This window comes from Homarus americanus, unplaced genomic scaffold, assembly GCF_018991925.1.
Source record: "Homarus americanus isolate GMGI-L3 unplaced genomic scaffold, GMGI_Hamer_2.0 scaffold39075, whole genome shotgun sequence".
Lineage (NCBI taxonomy): Eukaryota > Metazoa > Arthropoda > Malacostraca > Decapoda > Nephropidae > Homarus > Homarus americanus.
Genome location: NW_024745219.1, coordinates 415,902 through 432,556, shown reverse-complemented (window position 1 = coordinate 432,556; position 16,655 = coordinate 415,902). Strand labels below are relative to the sequence as shown.

Sequence of the window (16,655 nt, the reverse complement as noted above, 5' to 3'; positions counted from 1 at the left end):
CTTTTTCGTCTTTGTCTTCTTCTTTTCGTCCTTCTGCTCTTCTTTATTCACGTTCTCCCCCCCCCCCCGTAATTTGGGTGTTAGATATTAAATTCTTTCTCTTAATTTTTTTTTGATACTCTGGTTGTTGCTTTTTCATCAGCAGGGATCCACAGTTCAATTATTTTTAGTAAGTAGTAAAGTTTGCATAACATTTGTCTATTATTAACAAGATGCAATAATAAATATGTATATCGTTAAGTCCAGTTGTATGATGGTCAAGTATGGGGTTTGAGTTTCATGTTTCAATTATAGTAGTATTGGTATAATTTTAGTTTTATATAGTTTCACTTTCACCGTGGTTATATTATTGTCATTATTATTGTTATTATTATTATCATGATTTATTTTGACTGGCGGAGCGCAGCGAAGGAAAGGCGAGGTAAGGCTTGCTTTATGTCTGTTTGTTTGTTTGTTGTTTATTTGTTTATTTGCACGTTCATGTGTGTGTGTGTCTGTCCGTGGGTAACATCATGACATCGGCCACATGACCCATAATAGTTCAGCTGAGACACCAACTCGGCTCGCTCATATCTCTTACCCGTACATGTTTCCTCCTCTTATGTGATTTTGTTTCTCCTCTAAACTGAGTAAATTTTGAGAAAACAAATGTCTAATATTAAAAAATTCTTGCAAAAATTGACAGACGTTTTTGTGAAATTTTAATTTAAGTCTGACGGCCACCAGTTTGCATATTTGCAAGAATTTGGTGTTATTTGTATTCTACAATATATTTTTTGGCGATTTTTACGAGAGTTTGGTATTGCTGAGAATTTACATTTCAGACAATCCACACTTGTACGTTTACATTTGAATGCGTCTTTTATTTGATTATTTTTATCATCATTGTTTTATTGTCGTTAGATGTACTGTATTTTTATTATTATTATAATCTTGTGGGGCTCATTGACGGTAATGAGCGCATAATGTTACATGCTTGTGTGGAAGAAAACTGTCTTCTCATCGACCGACCGACCCCGACCTATGGCCCGACTTCATTGAAAATCGTCTTGTTGATAAATCTTAGCTATGGGTGTATCTCGCCTTCATATTATTTTATTGTTTGTTTTAGAGTGTGCAAAAATACTACACAATTATTTTGTGAAGAGAGAGAGCGTCTAGCAACTAAAAGATGAAAATAAAACTTGGTCGCCATCCAAATTAATGAATCCTTTCCAAAAACTAAAATTCAAGTTAGCGAAACTCTTCCAAAATTGGCCAAAAAAATCGAAATTTCAATTTGAATAGGAAATACGTAAATAATGGCCAGTAAAGCCACTAAGGGTAAATTAAATTTTCCCGTGTGGGAAAATAAAAGTTTCTCGTCAGAAGGAAATTCTTTATAAGTGTTTTGCATAGATGCAATAATTACCAAATTTGTTCAAAATATTTTTGCTAATTTCTGCAGGAATTAGACAATGGCGTGAATTTAGATTTTGGGTTATTAACAAAGTCGCGTACGTTCAAATGTGAATGTGTCTGTATTTATATTAATTTAAGCTTTTCTTAGTTCCACAGAGGTCATATTATTTTCGCTCTCACTTTCAGTTACCAAGGAGCTCCTAGCAGCAGGGATGAGAGGCGGGAGGGGGTGTCAGTAATAACGCCTGGGCGGAGAGTTACGTCCAACAAATGCTCCTCTTTGAGTCCTTAGCCAGGTGCCTCTGTAGTAGTCAGCTCCCCTCCTCGTGGTAATGTCTAAGATGGCTTATCTTGTTGGGAATATAGTGAGGCTCCAGTATTTTCATGGAAGGTTATGTGGATCCAAGGAACGACTGGCCGCGACCGTTACCGCTCACTGCAGTCTCGCCTACCAACAGTTTCTTCTTTTTAATGTACTTCAGTTAGTCTCTTCTACATTTGTTGATTTGAAGTAATCCCTCGCGAAGTGCTAGGTCGGGCGAGGGTTTTAAATCATTATCATCGACTTGGTTCAACAAAGGGAACAGATGAGCTTGCGTGCTTCCCTAAAGCCTAAACGGCTGATTTACCTGATGTGATCCATCAAATTAAGTTACATCAGTTCCTTTAGTGATTTATACCAAAATCGCTTTTCTGATGTTCGTGTATGCAGTAAAACCTCAGTTATTGGGAACGACTTCACTCTGCGAATTCTTTAGTAACTCCCGCGACCTCGGATATAAACATGCCCACCCACTCGCAATAAATTGACGAAGCTCCCGTAAAGAATATCCCGGTATGTCGTGTTTTGGGATGAAGAAAGGTAAGGGGACATGAGTTTCTGTAAATTGGGGTTGCAGACACTGAAAACCAAGATATTGATATAGAAATCTGGGGATGCAATTCTTACTGTGACCATTGTCGACATTTTGCAACAAATATAACCGGTGATATTAATCCCAGTGTATCCAGTTGTGTATTAGCATAGTTTTTTACACTATGTATACCCCTGAGGCCTGAGTTCCAGGTGAATATCTAAGCTTATTTGATCAGTTTTGGACCACATAGTTCTGTATACTTTTGTTAACGACTCTTAGAACCTAATGACTTTAAAATTTCTGTCCAGAGATTCACATAGAAAATGATGTACAATATATACTTAAACTGTATTTATAATTAAAGAAAAATTTTAACACATAATGAAAAGGTCTGTTTCACTTGGTAGACTCATATGTATGTAGGGTGTAAAACAGCAGTTTCTATGACTTTGGTAATGTATTTTTCGCTGGACACGAATAATGAGGAGTCTTTCGTAAAACAGTCTAACACACTTTTACTGGGTATCAAAGACACATGTAAACGGAGGCTAAGTCGGTCCAAAAGAGAGCTGCAGAACAGTAACCTTCCCTGCATAATATCGACAACGATCTCCATAACAATTAAGAATCCCAAATTACTACTACTAAATCTCAGCCTTTAGTGTCCACAACCCGTGTTCTTTTGCTTCTTTTCATCCTTTGGGAAGAGCAAACTGCATACAAGGACTTTTTAATGAAAGTTTCGACAGTTTATTTCTGCACAGAACCACGAGTGGCTGGGCTTGCTTCTTTCTGCGGGCCACACGAGCATTGATCAGTAACATCTCAGACAAATTTTCAATTGATTCACTATGTATAAAGACAATACAGGTATCCAGTGTCCGACGAACCACTAATATTCTCTTGAGTGGAATCGTATATCCTAGAAACCCCGGTGAAGACAATTGTGGGCGTGTGTTTAATATCACACACACACACACACACACACACACACCGTTCTGCAAATACAAGTACGTATACCTTCACATCACCATTCGTTACAGGCCTTCACCCGCCATACTCTGACACCCCTCGTCCTTTCCCTCCATTTACCCCCATGTTATTCTCTCAGTCAATAGCAATGCAAAATCCATGTCTACGAGTCAACATCTTGGTTCTACAGTGACATGGTGTGTAAGTGTTACGTCGTGACTGACTGATGACACCCTTCTCTTCCCTCCTCCTTTGCACTCCTCATTTCTTCCCTTGTCCCATCTACCTTCTCCCCCCCCTTCCCTTCCCTCTCTTTCCCCTTCTACGAACAATAGTAAGATTATGATATACAATTGTTCCCAATAAATTGTAGCGATAATATGATATAGTTGTGGCCAGAATTAGTCGAGGATACAGACACATCTGTCAAGTTAGTAACACTGTACCCATACTGGAACACTCAGCATGTAAACTTTGTGATAAACCTTTAAAACATACACTTGAACACTATATTATTGAATGTGGAACTGTCAAAGACTTCAGGCCACCTGGCTTATTGTATCATGAACTTTGTAATTTCTACATTGAATCAAGGGTGCTTGAGGACATTCTTGCTGTTTATCCCAAATTTGCTAGCCCACACTGATTAGTCTTCAATTAGAATATGACGTCCAATGTATATGAACCACTGTCCTGCATGGCAGTGAACAGCGACATCAACCCACATGACTCTGACCTATTTATACTGTTAATGAATATGATCTATTCCTTTGTGTATGAACCTCTGTCCTGCGTGGCAGTGAGAAGTGATACCACCCGCAGTGTCAAGACCTGACTGAATTACTCAGAAAAGGCCAACTGTACTCCAAGCTTTGTCAATAAATTAGTTAAACTTAAAGTAGCGATAAAAATAAATTTAAAATTATCCCGACTTGGCTAAAGCGTCAGTTACTTTTTATAGCTTAATTAGTTTTCCCCATTGATATATATAATTGTGTGCTATTTTATACTTTGTTGTATATATATATATATATATATATATATATATATATATATATATATATATATATATATATATATATATATATATATATATATATATATATATATACAGAATTATGAAACAGTACGCTGGTATAACATTAATTCCTAGTTGTGAGTACATCCACAAGACGTACAGCAATGCACACAAGGCGCTGGTTGTGACAGTGGTCTCCTACAATATAAGCAACGCGCTATCGCTATTATTAATGTACTGTGTTTCCTGGTGTACAGTATATGTGTCTCGGTTTACCACCATGCCTGGAGAAATTTCACCCTCCCTCACAAGCAATGACATTTATGTGACACATTTAGCATAGGGATACACTCTGTATTTATGAAGTCAATAAACACCTCGTCTAAGGCTGGCTCAGTGACTAGACCTTCCGTTAATAAAATAATAACCTGCGCCAATGTGGTGTCAGCAAGTCAAGTTTCTACAATCCAGTTATAAGTTTATGTTTATTCTGTATATACACCCAGGGTGGACTGTTTTAATTCAGGCCGAAAAAAAAAAAAAGTAATAACAATCAGGTGGAGTCAGTCGGTTTGGTCTTTGTTCAAACTTATCTTATTTACGAAGTGATGGAAGGATGATACAGGGTCAGTTTTTATTCGAGAATCCTAAGTGATTACTATATTTTATGACGTGTAATTAACAGGAACCAAAATCTCAGCAGTAATAAATCTGATCACATTATTGCGAAGAATATAAATGGTTTCATTATGATCAGACTTTATTCCTACTAATTTTTAGGTTCCAGTTTACTACACGTCCTGAAATACAGTGATAATTCAAGGTGTTTTAATGACCTTGTTTTTTTTCTTCACACACACACACACACACACACACACACACACACACACCAGGTCCGGGGTCAAGCATCTGTGTACCTAAGTATATTTAACTGATTTTTCAATGTTGTCAAAGAAAGATTAAATCGTGTAATAAGTTTATAATATACTGTACTGTAGACTTTAACATGATCGTACAATAAACCTGGAAGGAAGTGAGTCGTACAACTGTCAGTCCTCGCGCATCTAACCATCCCGGTGCTGTTACCTTATTTATACTTTACACGACATGAAGAGTTACTGTACTTTTCTTAAATATTGGTGGCTGTTGTGTATTGTACGGACTTACTTAGAATGCGTAGTAACGACTATGCCGTATTGTTGAAGTACAGACATTCATATAAGCAACAATGATTTACCCAAGCCCACTTTAATCTCTTGTGTTTTATGTGTGAATACTTGTATGTACTTGTTTATTGAGTTTCTTCAACTTAACATACATTTTGTCAACCATATTATCTCTCATTATTATCTTTTTTTCTCTGCATGAGTCATAAATGTCATAATACATTACCGTTTGTCAATCCATGTATAGTTGTTGTTCAACCCTACAGCCTGCCTCCCCCCACCCTCATAACATTACTTCAGTCTGAACTGTTTTCCACGAATCCTTCTACGCTACACAGTTCAAGCAAAATATTATTTGATGATTTAAAGTTTATCAAACACCCATAATTTGCAAATTTATTTTCATTTTTTTCCCAAATGTTCATATCGTCTTGACTAATAGTGACTCAGGTCTGCATATATCATCACCTTGTGTCATTTTTATGTTAGAGATCTTTAAATTTGTTTTAAACCTTTTTTTTTTTTTAGCCGCTGGTCCTGGCTGGCAGACCCCACTTGTTGTTGACGCTGTTTTCGTCTTATTGTGAAAGATGTTAAATGTGCATCTGTATATACATGTCGGTAAGGTTGTCCCCCGACAACAACTGTCAGATAACAACATAATGTTTTGCGTGGTAGATATAAACTCTTCCACATTAAGGATATAATAAAGAGTTATTTGATTCTGATAAAGCATTGAGTAGCGAGAGATGGAGATGAGATGTTTGGCATCACCCTACACTATATGAGGTCTGTATATTAACTGGGCCAGTAAAGTTGCTTGTGTAATACAAAGGTCAAAAGTTTCTATCCTGATTAATGTTCTACGACCTTCCTCTTACCACCTCCAACGCCCTGTGTGTTGTATTACTAGATCCTAATATTATGAAATGGAATATTTTACCATTCGTTTAATGCTCTCCAGTCTCCACATTTCTTTATTGACCATGCCACAGGTAAGAAATCCTGTACCATACAAGGTTGTACTTGACATGTAAAAAAACTGAAGACCTTCACCTTTTTGTGTTCACCTTCAACGACCGTTGTGGAGGGTGAGATAAAGGCATGTCTTTACTGGCGGCAAAAACGTGAACACAGATTTTGTGTTAAGGTCAGATTCTCAGTAAATCATGAATGGGGAATATCTGTGGCCACACTAACGATAAAAGGAATTGGTAAGTTAGTCCTCACACATATCATGATGCCTTGTGTTAATGTTTGCATCATGTATAGAACAGGATGTTAGGATACAATTATCTTCATCAAAGAAATGTTCTAATATCCATTTCCTCCAACAGGCCCGCAGTAAGAGTGGCTCCGTGGATGCAGTGCCCAAAAATCAAGCAGTGAAAGGTGGTGCCGCCCAGAAAGGAGGAACACCTTCCAAGAACAACAAACAGGTAGCCAAGCCCTCGGCCCAGAAGACCCAGGTGAAGCAGGCGCCCTCCAAGGTGCAAGGGAAGGGAGGCAAAAAGGGCAAAAAGGGCCTGAAGCATCAGCAATACGACCTTATTGTCACCATAGATCTGGTCAGTGTTGTTTGACTGTTATGTACATTATCTTATACTACACCATCCCCATAAATTCACATAATATCCTCACCATGAGTCTACATTTTTGTCATGATACTGCCTACTTTTATATTTGTCTCTCGTAAATGTCACCATTTTTCTCCTAGAAATTTTTCGTATTTATCTACTCCCTAATGACTATTAGTCACTAAAGATGCTTTACGGTAAAATCACAGATGAGATAATATTTGTTTAAGCGGCCATATTAAGTGGGAGTAAGCATGGCTCACATAGTTAGCGATGATGTAAAGTTGTAAAGCAGCAGCACTGGGTGAGATTGTGTCCCTAGTTCAAAACAACTCTGTAAAGCAGTCATTTATCGTTTTCTAAAACATGCCAGTACAGTTTAGTTGTTTTCATTGACGAGGATCAGCGAGGTCGTCATTAATTGATAATCGCTGCGCAGGATATGGCTCAGTAAATGTTTTTCTCAGTTTTCTCGGGAAAAGTGATGATCTCACACACTTCAGGGCCGTTAGTACTGAAATAGTTTAGCTTGATAAAAGACGGACTCTGTGTGCATATAATCTTACTCTGTAAATAAAATTCCTGCAAAGGTTTGTAAGTTATAATGCGAGTGTTATAGTAAAAATATTCTTAGATTACTGTAGACTCCAGAAGACCAAAGTAGCCAGCTGATGATGGTACGTTCACAGATGAATATATAAAGCGTCACGGATCACTGCATGGACAAACTTAAGCTGCTAGTTGTAAATTGTATGATCATCAGTTGTGTATTGTACTGTTGTTACCACGTACTTGTTCACACTCACAGACTTTGAATCTAAGATGATTAGATATCGAATTTCTGTGGTTTATTGTCAACTTTCATTTTATTTGTTTTATAGCCGTGAACATTGTGATCATATAGCAGAGACTTGCACAGGATTTGCTGGAGGCGAGAACGAATCTCCCCAAAATAATGATGAAATTTTTTAGGGCATGTGATGAAACATCCAAGATTGTTTCATTGCTACAAAATGTTAATTTAATTAGTAAAACTAAGGTAAACGTATACCTTTATTGGAGTAAGTAGACATGCATTACAATTAAAATGTCAAACTCAAACATCATGCACCAAACAATTCTAATATTTGTATATCCAACCAGTAAAACATCTTTAGGCGCTGATGAACCCCCCCCCTACTACCCCTTTCGGTCGAGAGCCTTCTAAGACAGCTAAAGTTAACAGGGGGGGGGGGGTCCTGTATGTCTGGATCTTCCCTTTTCGTCAGAAAATTTCAATATTTTTTCTTTTAATTCAGTATTGTACTCAGGTTTTTATGTATAGTAAAAAGTAATTACTATTGACGTCAGAATATCTGCTAATATCAAGTGCACATGGCTTTAAAATAGCCTCAAAATGCCCATGATTTAAAAATAAATAAATCTGGGGGTTTACAGCTGTTTTAATATTCCTGGATCCGCCCCTGGTTAATCATATAATTACATCACTTTGATTATTCAGCACATGACAGTGATAATATATCATGTAACAGGCAGTTACTGAGTCACTGGGCGCCATGAGGGACGCAGTGGCCGAGAGCATCAGGAGCGTCTCCTCTCCACAGCTGGACGAGTCCAAAGCAACCACTATATACTTGTCTTACCTGCATGCCCATCACATGAACATGGTTCATCCAGGTTCATTCTCGAAACACCTCAACGAGACACTAACCAGGAACAACATTGCACCTGTTGAAATAAGCAACGACGTCCCTTCAAAAGAAATCCTGAAGGCAGTAACCCACTCAACGACTTATCGACGACCTCAACCCACTCCAGAAATGGACCATGACCTCCCTGACTTAGGCAAAAGTCAGTATAACCGTAGCCCCAACGTGGCCAGTCAGTCCCCCTGGGATCACAGCTCCAACGACACCGTAAATCTCCGTGACCCCAAGACATGTACTCCCAGCGACGACAGTGACCATCGGACTGCAACCACAGTCAATGGTTGCGACCAGATGATGGCGACTTACTCCACAGAGGAACAAGACCCTCGAGCTGCAGCGTCAGTAGATTACTTCGACACGCAGGCCCAGGACCTGATCACCTTCCTGTACACGGGTAACGAGAAGTTCGAAGGCCCGCCAGTAACTGACAAGCAGATGTTCGAAGGTTCTGCTAAGAAGTTCCGGCCCTCTAGAAATGGCAGAAGCCGAGCAAACACTTCAAGCGACGCCTTAAGCTACAGTTTCCGAAATGGCAGTCGTTAGCAGGATGAAAATTGTCCAACATAATGCCCTACACTGGTCCCTTAATAGACGTAACGAACTGTCTATCTTATACTATCAATTAGACCCAGACATTACTCTGTTAAACAATACTGGCATAAAGGACGAAAGTAAGCTGATATTTTTTGACTACACTGTATACCAGAGGAACATGACGGGTGAGCTGAACGATGGTGTCGCTGTGGCCATCAGGTCACGGTTGAATCACAGAGTGTTGCTAGACTTCGAGGATTCAGTTCTAGGAGGGCAGGTGGAGACAACTATGGGACCTGTTATCATATGCACAATGTACCTACCTCCCAGACGCCCTTACTTACCCGAACAAGACCTCAACCAGAGTGTCTACAGCATGAGGTGGAAGTACAGTGAACTCAACTCTAGAACATTGTGCTTGATTTGTTTGTTGACTTGGGTATGATCATCCTTTTATAATGTTCATTTTTATGGTCGTGTTAATATATGCTCCTGTATAATAGTTAAATATTTATAATGCTAGTGTTAATATACTCTGTTATAATACATAAAAACATTTTCTGTATTAAAATCTTACGATAATATTTTATATGTCGCAGGGCGGGTTTGTGCCATTTCTTCCTAATTTGACAGTTGACTCAGTTTTTCCTGTGTCATCTTTTCATACATTTTCGCGTATAGTAACACATTGAGACAAGAGCACCAGTCTGGTTTAAAATGTTTGCTATTACTGATTTATAGATTAATACATTACTTTTTGTTTTCTAATAATCTCAACTCAAATGTAGTGCGAGTGATTAGGCAGATTTAGACAAAATATTCATGTTGTTGGTGTCTGCAGGTGGAATATGGACTAACAGATGATCTTGTGGCAGAATTTAAGGAAGCCTTCATGCTCTTTGACAAAGATGAAGATGGTTTGATCACCACGGCTGAGCTAGGAGTAGTGATGCGCTCTCTGGGACAACGGCCATCAGGTGAGCTCTATGGTTTGGTTAAGATATGAGGAAGTTCTTTATTCTGAATTAGAAACAAAAATATTCTAAAAATGGGGTGTATGGTAAATTAATTTGAGCTCTTCTTAAAAAGAATATGTAAAGGTCTGGTGGTAGGACTGTAAATGTTGAAACATTTTGTACAAATTTTAAATATTTTAAAGCGTACAGTACAATGCAGCTTTTGTGTTAAAAAATGATAGAGTAAATTTAGATGAAGGACTTGTATTTACCAGAGTGAAACATGGTAATCTATGGAACATATTTCCAATAGTCACAGGCGGTATAAGACAAAAATTTTCGTATACTAACAGTACTGTGTATCTTCGTTATAAATTCATCCTCTTTCAAACTGAAATCTTGACTCTCACTAAAAGCAATCATGCTAAAATTGTTAGCCTTTATAAGATAAATAGTGTATAGTAATTTTGTCTTTCAAGTTCTGTAAGTAGTGATCCGAGTGCATGAAGCGAACAAGGAAATTGAATGTTAAGAAATAGTTGATACTGGTGTGAGTGATTGGACCGTACAATGGCATGCCAGTATAATTTACTTTGTGTCCATCAGTTAGTGACTTCATTTTTTCTTTGCCAGAGGGCGTGAGCCAGTGACTTTAAGTGTTAACCAAATATTAACTAGATACATTGGTATGACGAAGAAAGCCTAAACTACATTGATCGGGATCGTTCTCTTAACAGTAGCACACAGACAATGGTTGCGTAGGTGTTACTTAGCGTGTAGTGTACAATGATATTTACTGTACACTATAGAGCTGCGGGCTACCTTTTGTCCATTGCAGTACTTTAGAGCGAGAACTATAAAAAAAGTTTCTATGTGATTTCGCATTTTTAGGTAAGGTTTGGTTAGGTTATGTTAGACTTAGGTATCTTTATAGACCGCACGCTATAGCAGTACCCAATGGTTGAACACAGGAATGCACCATAGAGCTGGTCATACTGTATTGTCTTAAATGATTAGGGATGCACAAATGCCCTGATGACACAGAAGAGGCCCAAGAATTGTACTGTATTCATGAATAGCCATCAAGTGATCCTGCAAAATTATAAAGAATTGATTTATGTCAGATTTAAAAGATAAGAGAGAGAGAGAGACAAAGTGGGTAAAAGGTAAGGAAATCATACACACTAAACCTTTGCCTCATAGAACCTTGTGTCATGACTGGATGGAACTATGAAAACTCAAACTACTGTTCTGTTTTTATTTCGCCATAAATGTCTCTTACCAGTTTCTGCAGTCTGGCTATTTATTATTGTTTTTTTTTAAATAATGCCGTTAAATCATCATACTCGGGGGGTTTAATCGTAATGGAGATGTTGTCAACACACCCAAAAGGTTAATCATTGTGTTTGAGGTGTTGTCATCGTACTCAAGGGGTGAAATTATTAGGGGTAATGGAGTTATGGAAAATGTGAAGTTAATATGTGGTTGTGAAGCAATAGAAGATGTTAAATTCAGAGAGTACTAATGTCACAGGTGTTAATGTTGGGATAAATAAAACATGAGGCACTTAAGTTATTGGGCAAATTTTCTATTTATTGAAAAGTTTGTGTTTGGTTTATAGTTGACCTTTCATCGGTAAATTTAAATAGTTGATAATTTAAATCACATCAGGAAGGACCACCAAATAATGTCCCTCAGAAATGGAGGCTTTTAATATTTGTTGTAATTTTCCATCATCACCATTTGAATGTTCTTATCACCAAGCCTCCATCCTTACAGAGACAGAACTGCGGAAGATGATGGGTGAGGTTGAAACTTGTTCAGATGGAATCATCGAGTTTAACGAGTTCCTTCAGATGATGAGCAAGAAGCTGAAGGATATTGGCAACGAGGAAGAGCTCAAGGAAGCATTCAAGTGAGTAGTTGTGATCACATGACGGGGGAAGAGCACAACGTAAGGAGGGGAAGAGGTACATCACCAATGGGGAGTGGGGAGAGGCCACACTTGATGAGGTAGGGAGAGGCCACACTTAGGGAGAGGCCACACTTGATGAGGTAGGGAGAGGCCACACTTGATGAGGTAGGGAGAGGCCACACTTGATGAGGTAGGGAGAGGCCACACTTGATGAGGTAGGGAGAGGCCACACTTGATGAGGTAGGGAGAGGTCTCACTTGGTGAGGTAGGGAGAGGCCACACTTGATGAGGTAGGGAGAGGCCACACTTGACGAGGTGGGGAGAGGCCACATTTAATGAGGTAGGGAGAGGCCACACTCGTTGTCAAACCATGTATCAGCATTATTGTATTACATCTCCAAACGTTAGAGAAATACGAACTCCTTAATAATGCATCCTTTCCTTCTTGCTGCCTAGGCGTCATTGAAGCTGGCACTCGTAGAGAACTGACTGCCTGATGCCTCCAAGAGTTGTAATATGTTTCTGTCCACTTCCTGTAAGCCCTTGTCCTACCAGAGGGAACTCGCTAATTACGAGTCTCGTTCCCGTATACTTCCTGCCTGTGTTGTCCAGTTGGGCGAATAACAGAACAGGACTGACCAGTTACTTACAAACTCGAGTTACTAGACAAATGCCAAAAAAGACATTGTCATTATGAATGCAGGATATTGTACTTAAAATGTAATATTTTGCTAGGATCATTCTTTGGACTACTTCAAATATACCTTAAAAATCTTATTTCCTTGGCTAAATGAAAATTCCCCAAAATCGGACCTAAATTTCACACTTCCCCATCGATACTAAGAATTCCCCAAATTTAGGGAAAATTTTCCATGTCTGGCAGGCGTACGTGAGTGCCGCCTGCCCCCAGAGGATGTCTACATATGATGTCTCAAGGCAATGATGACACAGGTCTATTACTCTGATTCATGTACACTTGGTATTAATGCAAGAAGCATCTCTAAAGATTTACATTCATATCTTAAGGTTAATGTTTATGACCTAACCAGTGTTTGAGCTTTCAGTGGACCTGTGAAATCAGTCACAAAATAGACGGATTGGACATCACATTTTCAACTGTTAAGCCGTCATCGAGCAGACGGCTATTGATAATGCACTAGGCACTACCAATGACTAATTAAAAATGGTTAATATCAATACTGTATCACAGTAATTTTAATACATGCATTCACTGATTACTTTAGCTCAAGGAAATGTAAGTCTGGTTACAAGCTGACACTTCATAGCTTCAACAGACAGAATATACTGCAGTGTAGCTAAACTGACTTACTGACTCAAATAATTTGTTTATACAAGTATTACAGTTTTCACTGCAGTTACGTACAATGGGAACTTTCAACATAATACTCAATGGATCTTGAATGTTTCAGCTAACATTAGGTTTGCATATCTTACATCTACAAGTACGAGTTCAAAAGTAAATCATAACATTACATGCAGTACACTAACTCTTTCGCTGCAATTCCCGCACTTGCCATTTTATTTTGGCTACCGCCAGGCGATTTTATTCAGCTTAGGGTAACCTCCCACAGCTAAAGGGTTTAAACATGGTATTTCTTGGGTGAGAAAACGTACATTTCAGTGGGTGACTCAAGAAAGCGTTTAGACTTTAGACATGTTTTATGTACTTGTGAGCATAATATGAATAATGAATGGTCTAGCTAAAGGTAGCTAACATGCACTATTGTAATCAGTACATCTACATGTATTTATGTGCTCCTAGAGGAGACACCATAGGGAGGTTGCAACAATAGATGTGGTGTGTGGATAATCACTGTATCACATATGGGAGGGTCTCGGGGCTCCCTGTGAGATGTAAGGTGTGAACACATTTGGAAAGTGAAGGTAACATGTATTAGGAGAGCAGTAAACTATTCCAGTGTTGCTGGATAAGGTAACGCAGAGTTCAGTATTTCCTTATTTGTTTTACAGTATTTTGTTGATGCATATTGATGATTCAGTACCGGGTATGTTTGATAGAATTTGTAAATTTTATACAATGTCTGATTAAATTTCCAGACATATTTATTTAAGCATTGATAAAGTATGCACACTATAATTTGTAATTTATTTATTTTTCGAACTTTTTGTGGTTGACTTATTGCAAAATGTTTATTTGTTTTTGGATGTTGAGATGAGGGTAATTTACTTTCTTTCAGAGTATTTGATAAGAAGAATTCTGGGTATCTATCTTCAACGGAACTACGTCACGTGATGACAAGTATGGGTGAAAAAATGTCTGAGCAAGAGGTGGAGGACATGATCAAGGAGGCGGCACCCAATGGTGATGGCAAAGTGAACTATGAAGGTAAGTCAGGTGACGACTCTCTTACAAGGCGAATATGGACACCCATACATGCTGTAGTTAAAGGTGGAAGTGTGTATAAGTCATGTATCTGTGGAATAAAATGGGATTAGACAACCCATTGGCTTCCTTTCAGGCTTTCACTGTTAAAATAGGAAAAAGATCAAATATATATAGTGCAGTATAAATGGGCTTTTGAATATATCAGAACAAGTTCCTGTGTTGTTCATACCTGAACTTGACGGAGCCAACATTTGGTGCTGTCACAACATTCTATGGTAAGTTATCCCGAGAGTTCACAACTCTTTCTGCGTGAGGGTCGTGTCATGTTGCGTCTCTGTAACAAAACATGTTGGCACTCGGGCCTTAGTTGTTGAGCGGCGGCAATTCGACAGTGATTACATAAGAGCAACGATGTAGGATTTTTAACGCTATTTGGGATTGTAGATTGAAAAATACTCTCTACTGACTGGAAGAATAGGCCAGAAGGTATAAAACCACAAAATCCTTGCCATATGACAAGGTTTATTCAGAAAATTTTAAATGAGCTCATGGCTGTGACTGACCACCCAGTGAGTGTAGTACTAGTGTGCCTTTAGCTAAGACAGTCCATAGTGACAACAGTGACCACAGTGGAGATTGAAAATTGGGACAAGCAATCAGGCACCAGTGCCTGGGAGTAGCCAAGACATAGTATTTGGTGCTACTAAGGAAGTTTTTCTCTTGTGTGTGTTTTCTTAAAGACTCTAACTGTGATTACAATCACCATTCATAGAGAGAGATACAGTGTGTATAGTGATAGTACATAAAGATAATTACGTTGATGACAGCTGGAAAAGGGAATAAAAGTGTACAGTGTAATAGTTAAAAAAAGAAAGCCGAACTGTCTCGAAGTAATTGTTGCAACCACAAAGACCGTCTTATTACTTTTTACTTTACTTTTATCCTCTTCACCACTGATCGGCTCGTTAGCTGCTTGGGCGATCGGACACGTCTCTGATTACTTTTCCTTTTCTTTTGGTGTGTGTGCTCTAAATGACTGTGATTGTGCATATGATCCACAATTCATAGCGAGATGCAGTGTTCATAGTGACAACACATAGAGATACCAATATCTCGTCGAGAAGAACTGAAGAAAAAAACAAAACAAGTCAAATTGACTTGAACGGCAACACTGGGCAAACGAGAGTGCCAGCGAGGTCTAGACCGGCATGCAGCTAAGTGATTTTTCTTTAAATATTCTTAGTCTGCCACAAAGGCATGATCACTCACACATCTTAGTTCACTTAGATTACAATTAGTAGATGTGATTATGAAGGAAGTCATCCCAGCGAGGGGATGACTTCCTTCAGAAGAAACTAAGTGTGAGAGTCCGGTAGTTGGCATCACCCCCCCCAACCCTCCTTACTCACCAGACAAGGAGGCCTGCGCGAAAGCCGTAATGGGGACTTTAAAGGGACATCGACACTAAGACACAAAAGAAATTATCACTGTAATAATAAAGATTATTATCATCATTATCAAGCAGACGATTATGATTATATCATATTGTAAACTGGGCTTAAGCCTAAGAAGATTTTTACAGAGTCTGCACCCCCCCCCCCAACAGTGACAGGTGTCAAGCACCGGTGTCCCACAGGTGTAAAGTCCGTAAAAGGAAGAGGAAAGTGTGTGATAAGGCATGAATAGGCATAGGGAATCAGGGGTTGATATGCAATTACTGCAGGGCGACATCCATTGTACATTTTGCAGGTCTGGGCTTAACAGCGTTTAAAACGGTGCTGAATGCGGTAAAGCATGAAAGCTGTTGCTGGTATTGCCCTAACTGCATAATCAAAGTAAACAAGATATTTGAAGACCATAGGGGAATGAGATACTTAGAGACAAAAATAGAGGAAGCTAAATCCGTGTTTGTTGCCAAGCTGGAACAGGTTGGGAAAGAGATCCGCGCTAAGACTGAGGAAGTAGGCGACAGAGCGGAGGAAATAATTAAGAGGAGCTATGCTCAGGTTGTAGCAGGGTCACAGAAGGTGAAAGGGAATAATGCAGGATCTGAACAGGTCCTCCGGTGGCTAGGGACTCTGCAGAAGTGTGTTGAAGAGTTGATAACTAGTAGACCTACTGGTATGGAAGAAGAGGAGAAACGGGGAATGTTCAGTTCATAAGAACAACATTATAGTGTTTG

The 16,655-nt window shown here is 38.8% G+C and overlaps 1 protein-coding gene across 1 annotated transcript in view; it reads left to right on the top strand.

Moving 5' to 3' along the window:
* Positions 1 to 401: 401 nt before the first annotated feature.
* The window catches only part of LOC121878595 (neo-calmodulin-like), a gene marked incomplete at its 5' end in the record, with an annotated part of 28,389 nt that continues 12,135 nt past the window's right edge, over positions 402 to 16,655 (top strand). Inside the window, 5 exons of the mRNA XM_042384932.1 lie at positions 402 to 421; positions 6,752 to 6,982; positions 10,076 to 10,211; positions 11,970 to 12,105; positions 14,325 to 14,473. Coding sequence (XP_042240866.1) covers positions 402 to 421; positions 6,752 to 6,982; positions 10,076 to 10,211; positions 11,970 to 12,105; positions 14,325 to 14,473 — 672 coding nt within the window. The remainder of the gene's footprint in view (positions 422 to 6,751; positions 6,983 to 10,075; positions 10,212 to 11,969; positions 12,106 to 14,324; positions 14,474 to 16,655) is intronic.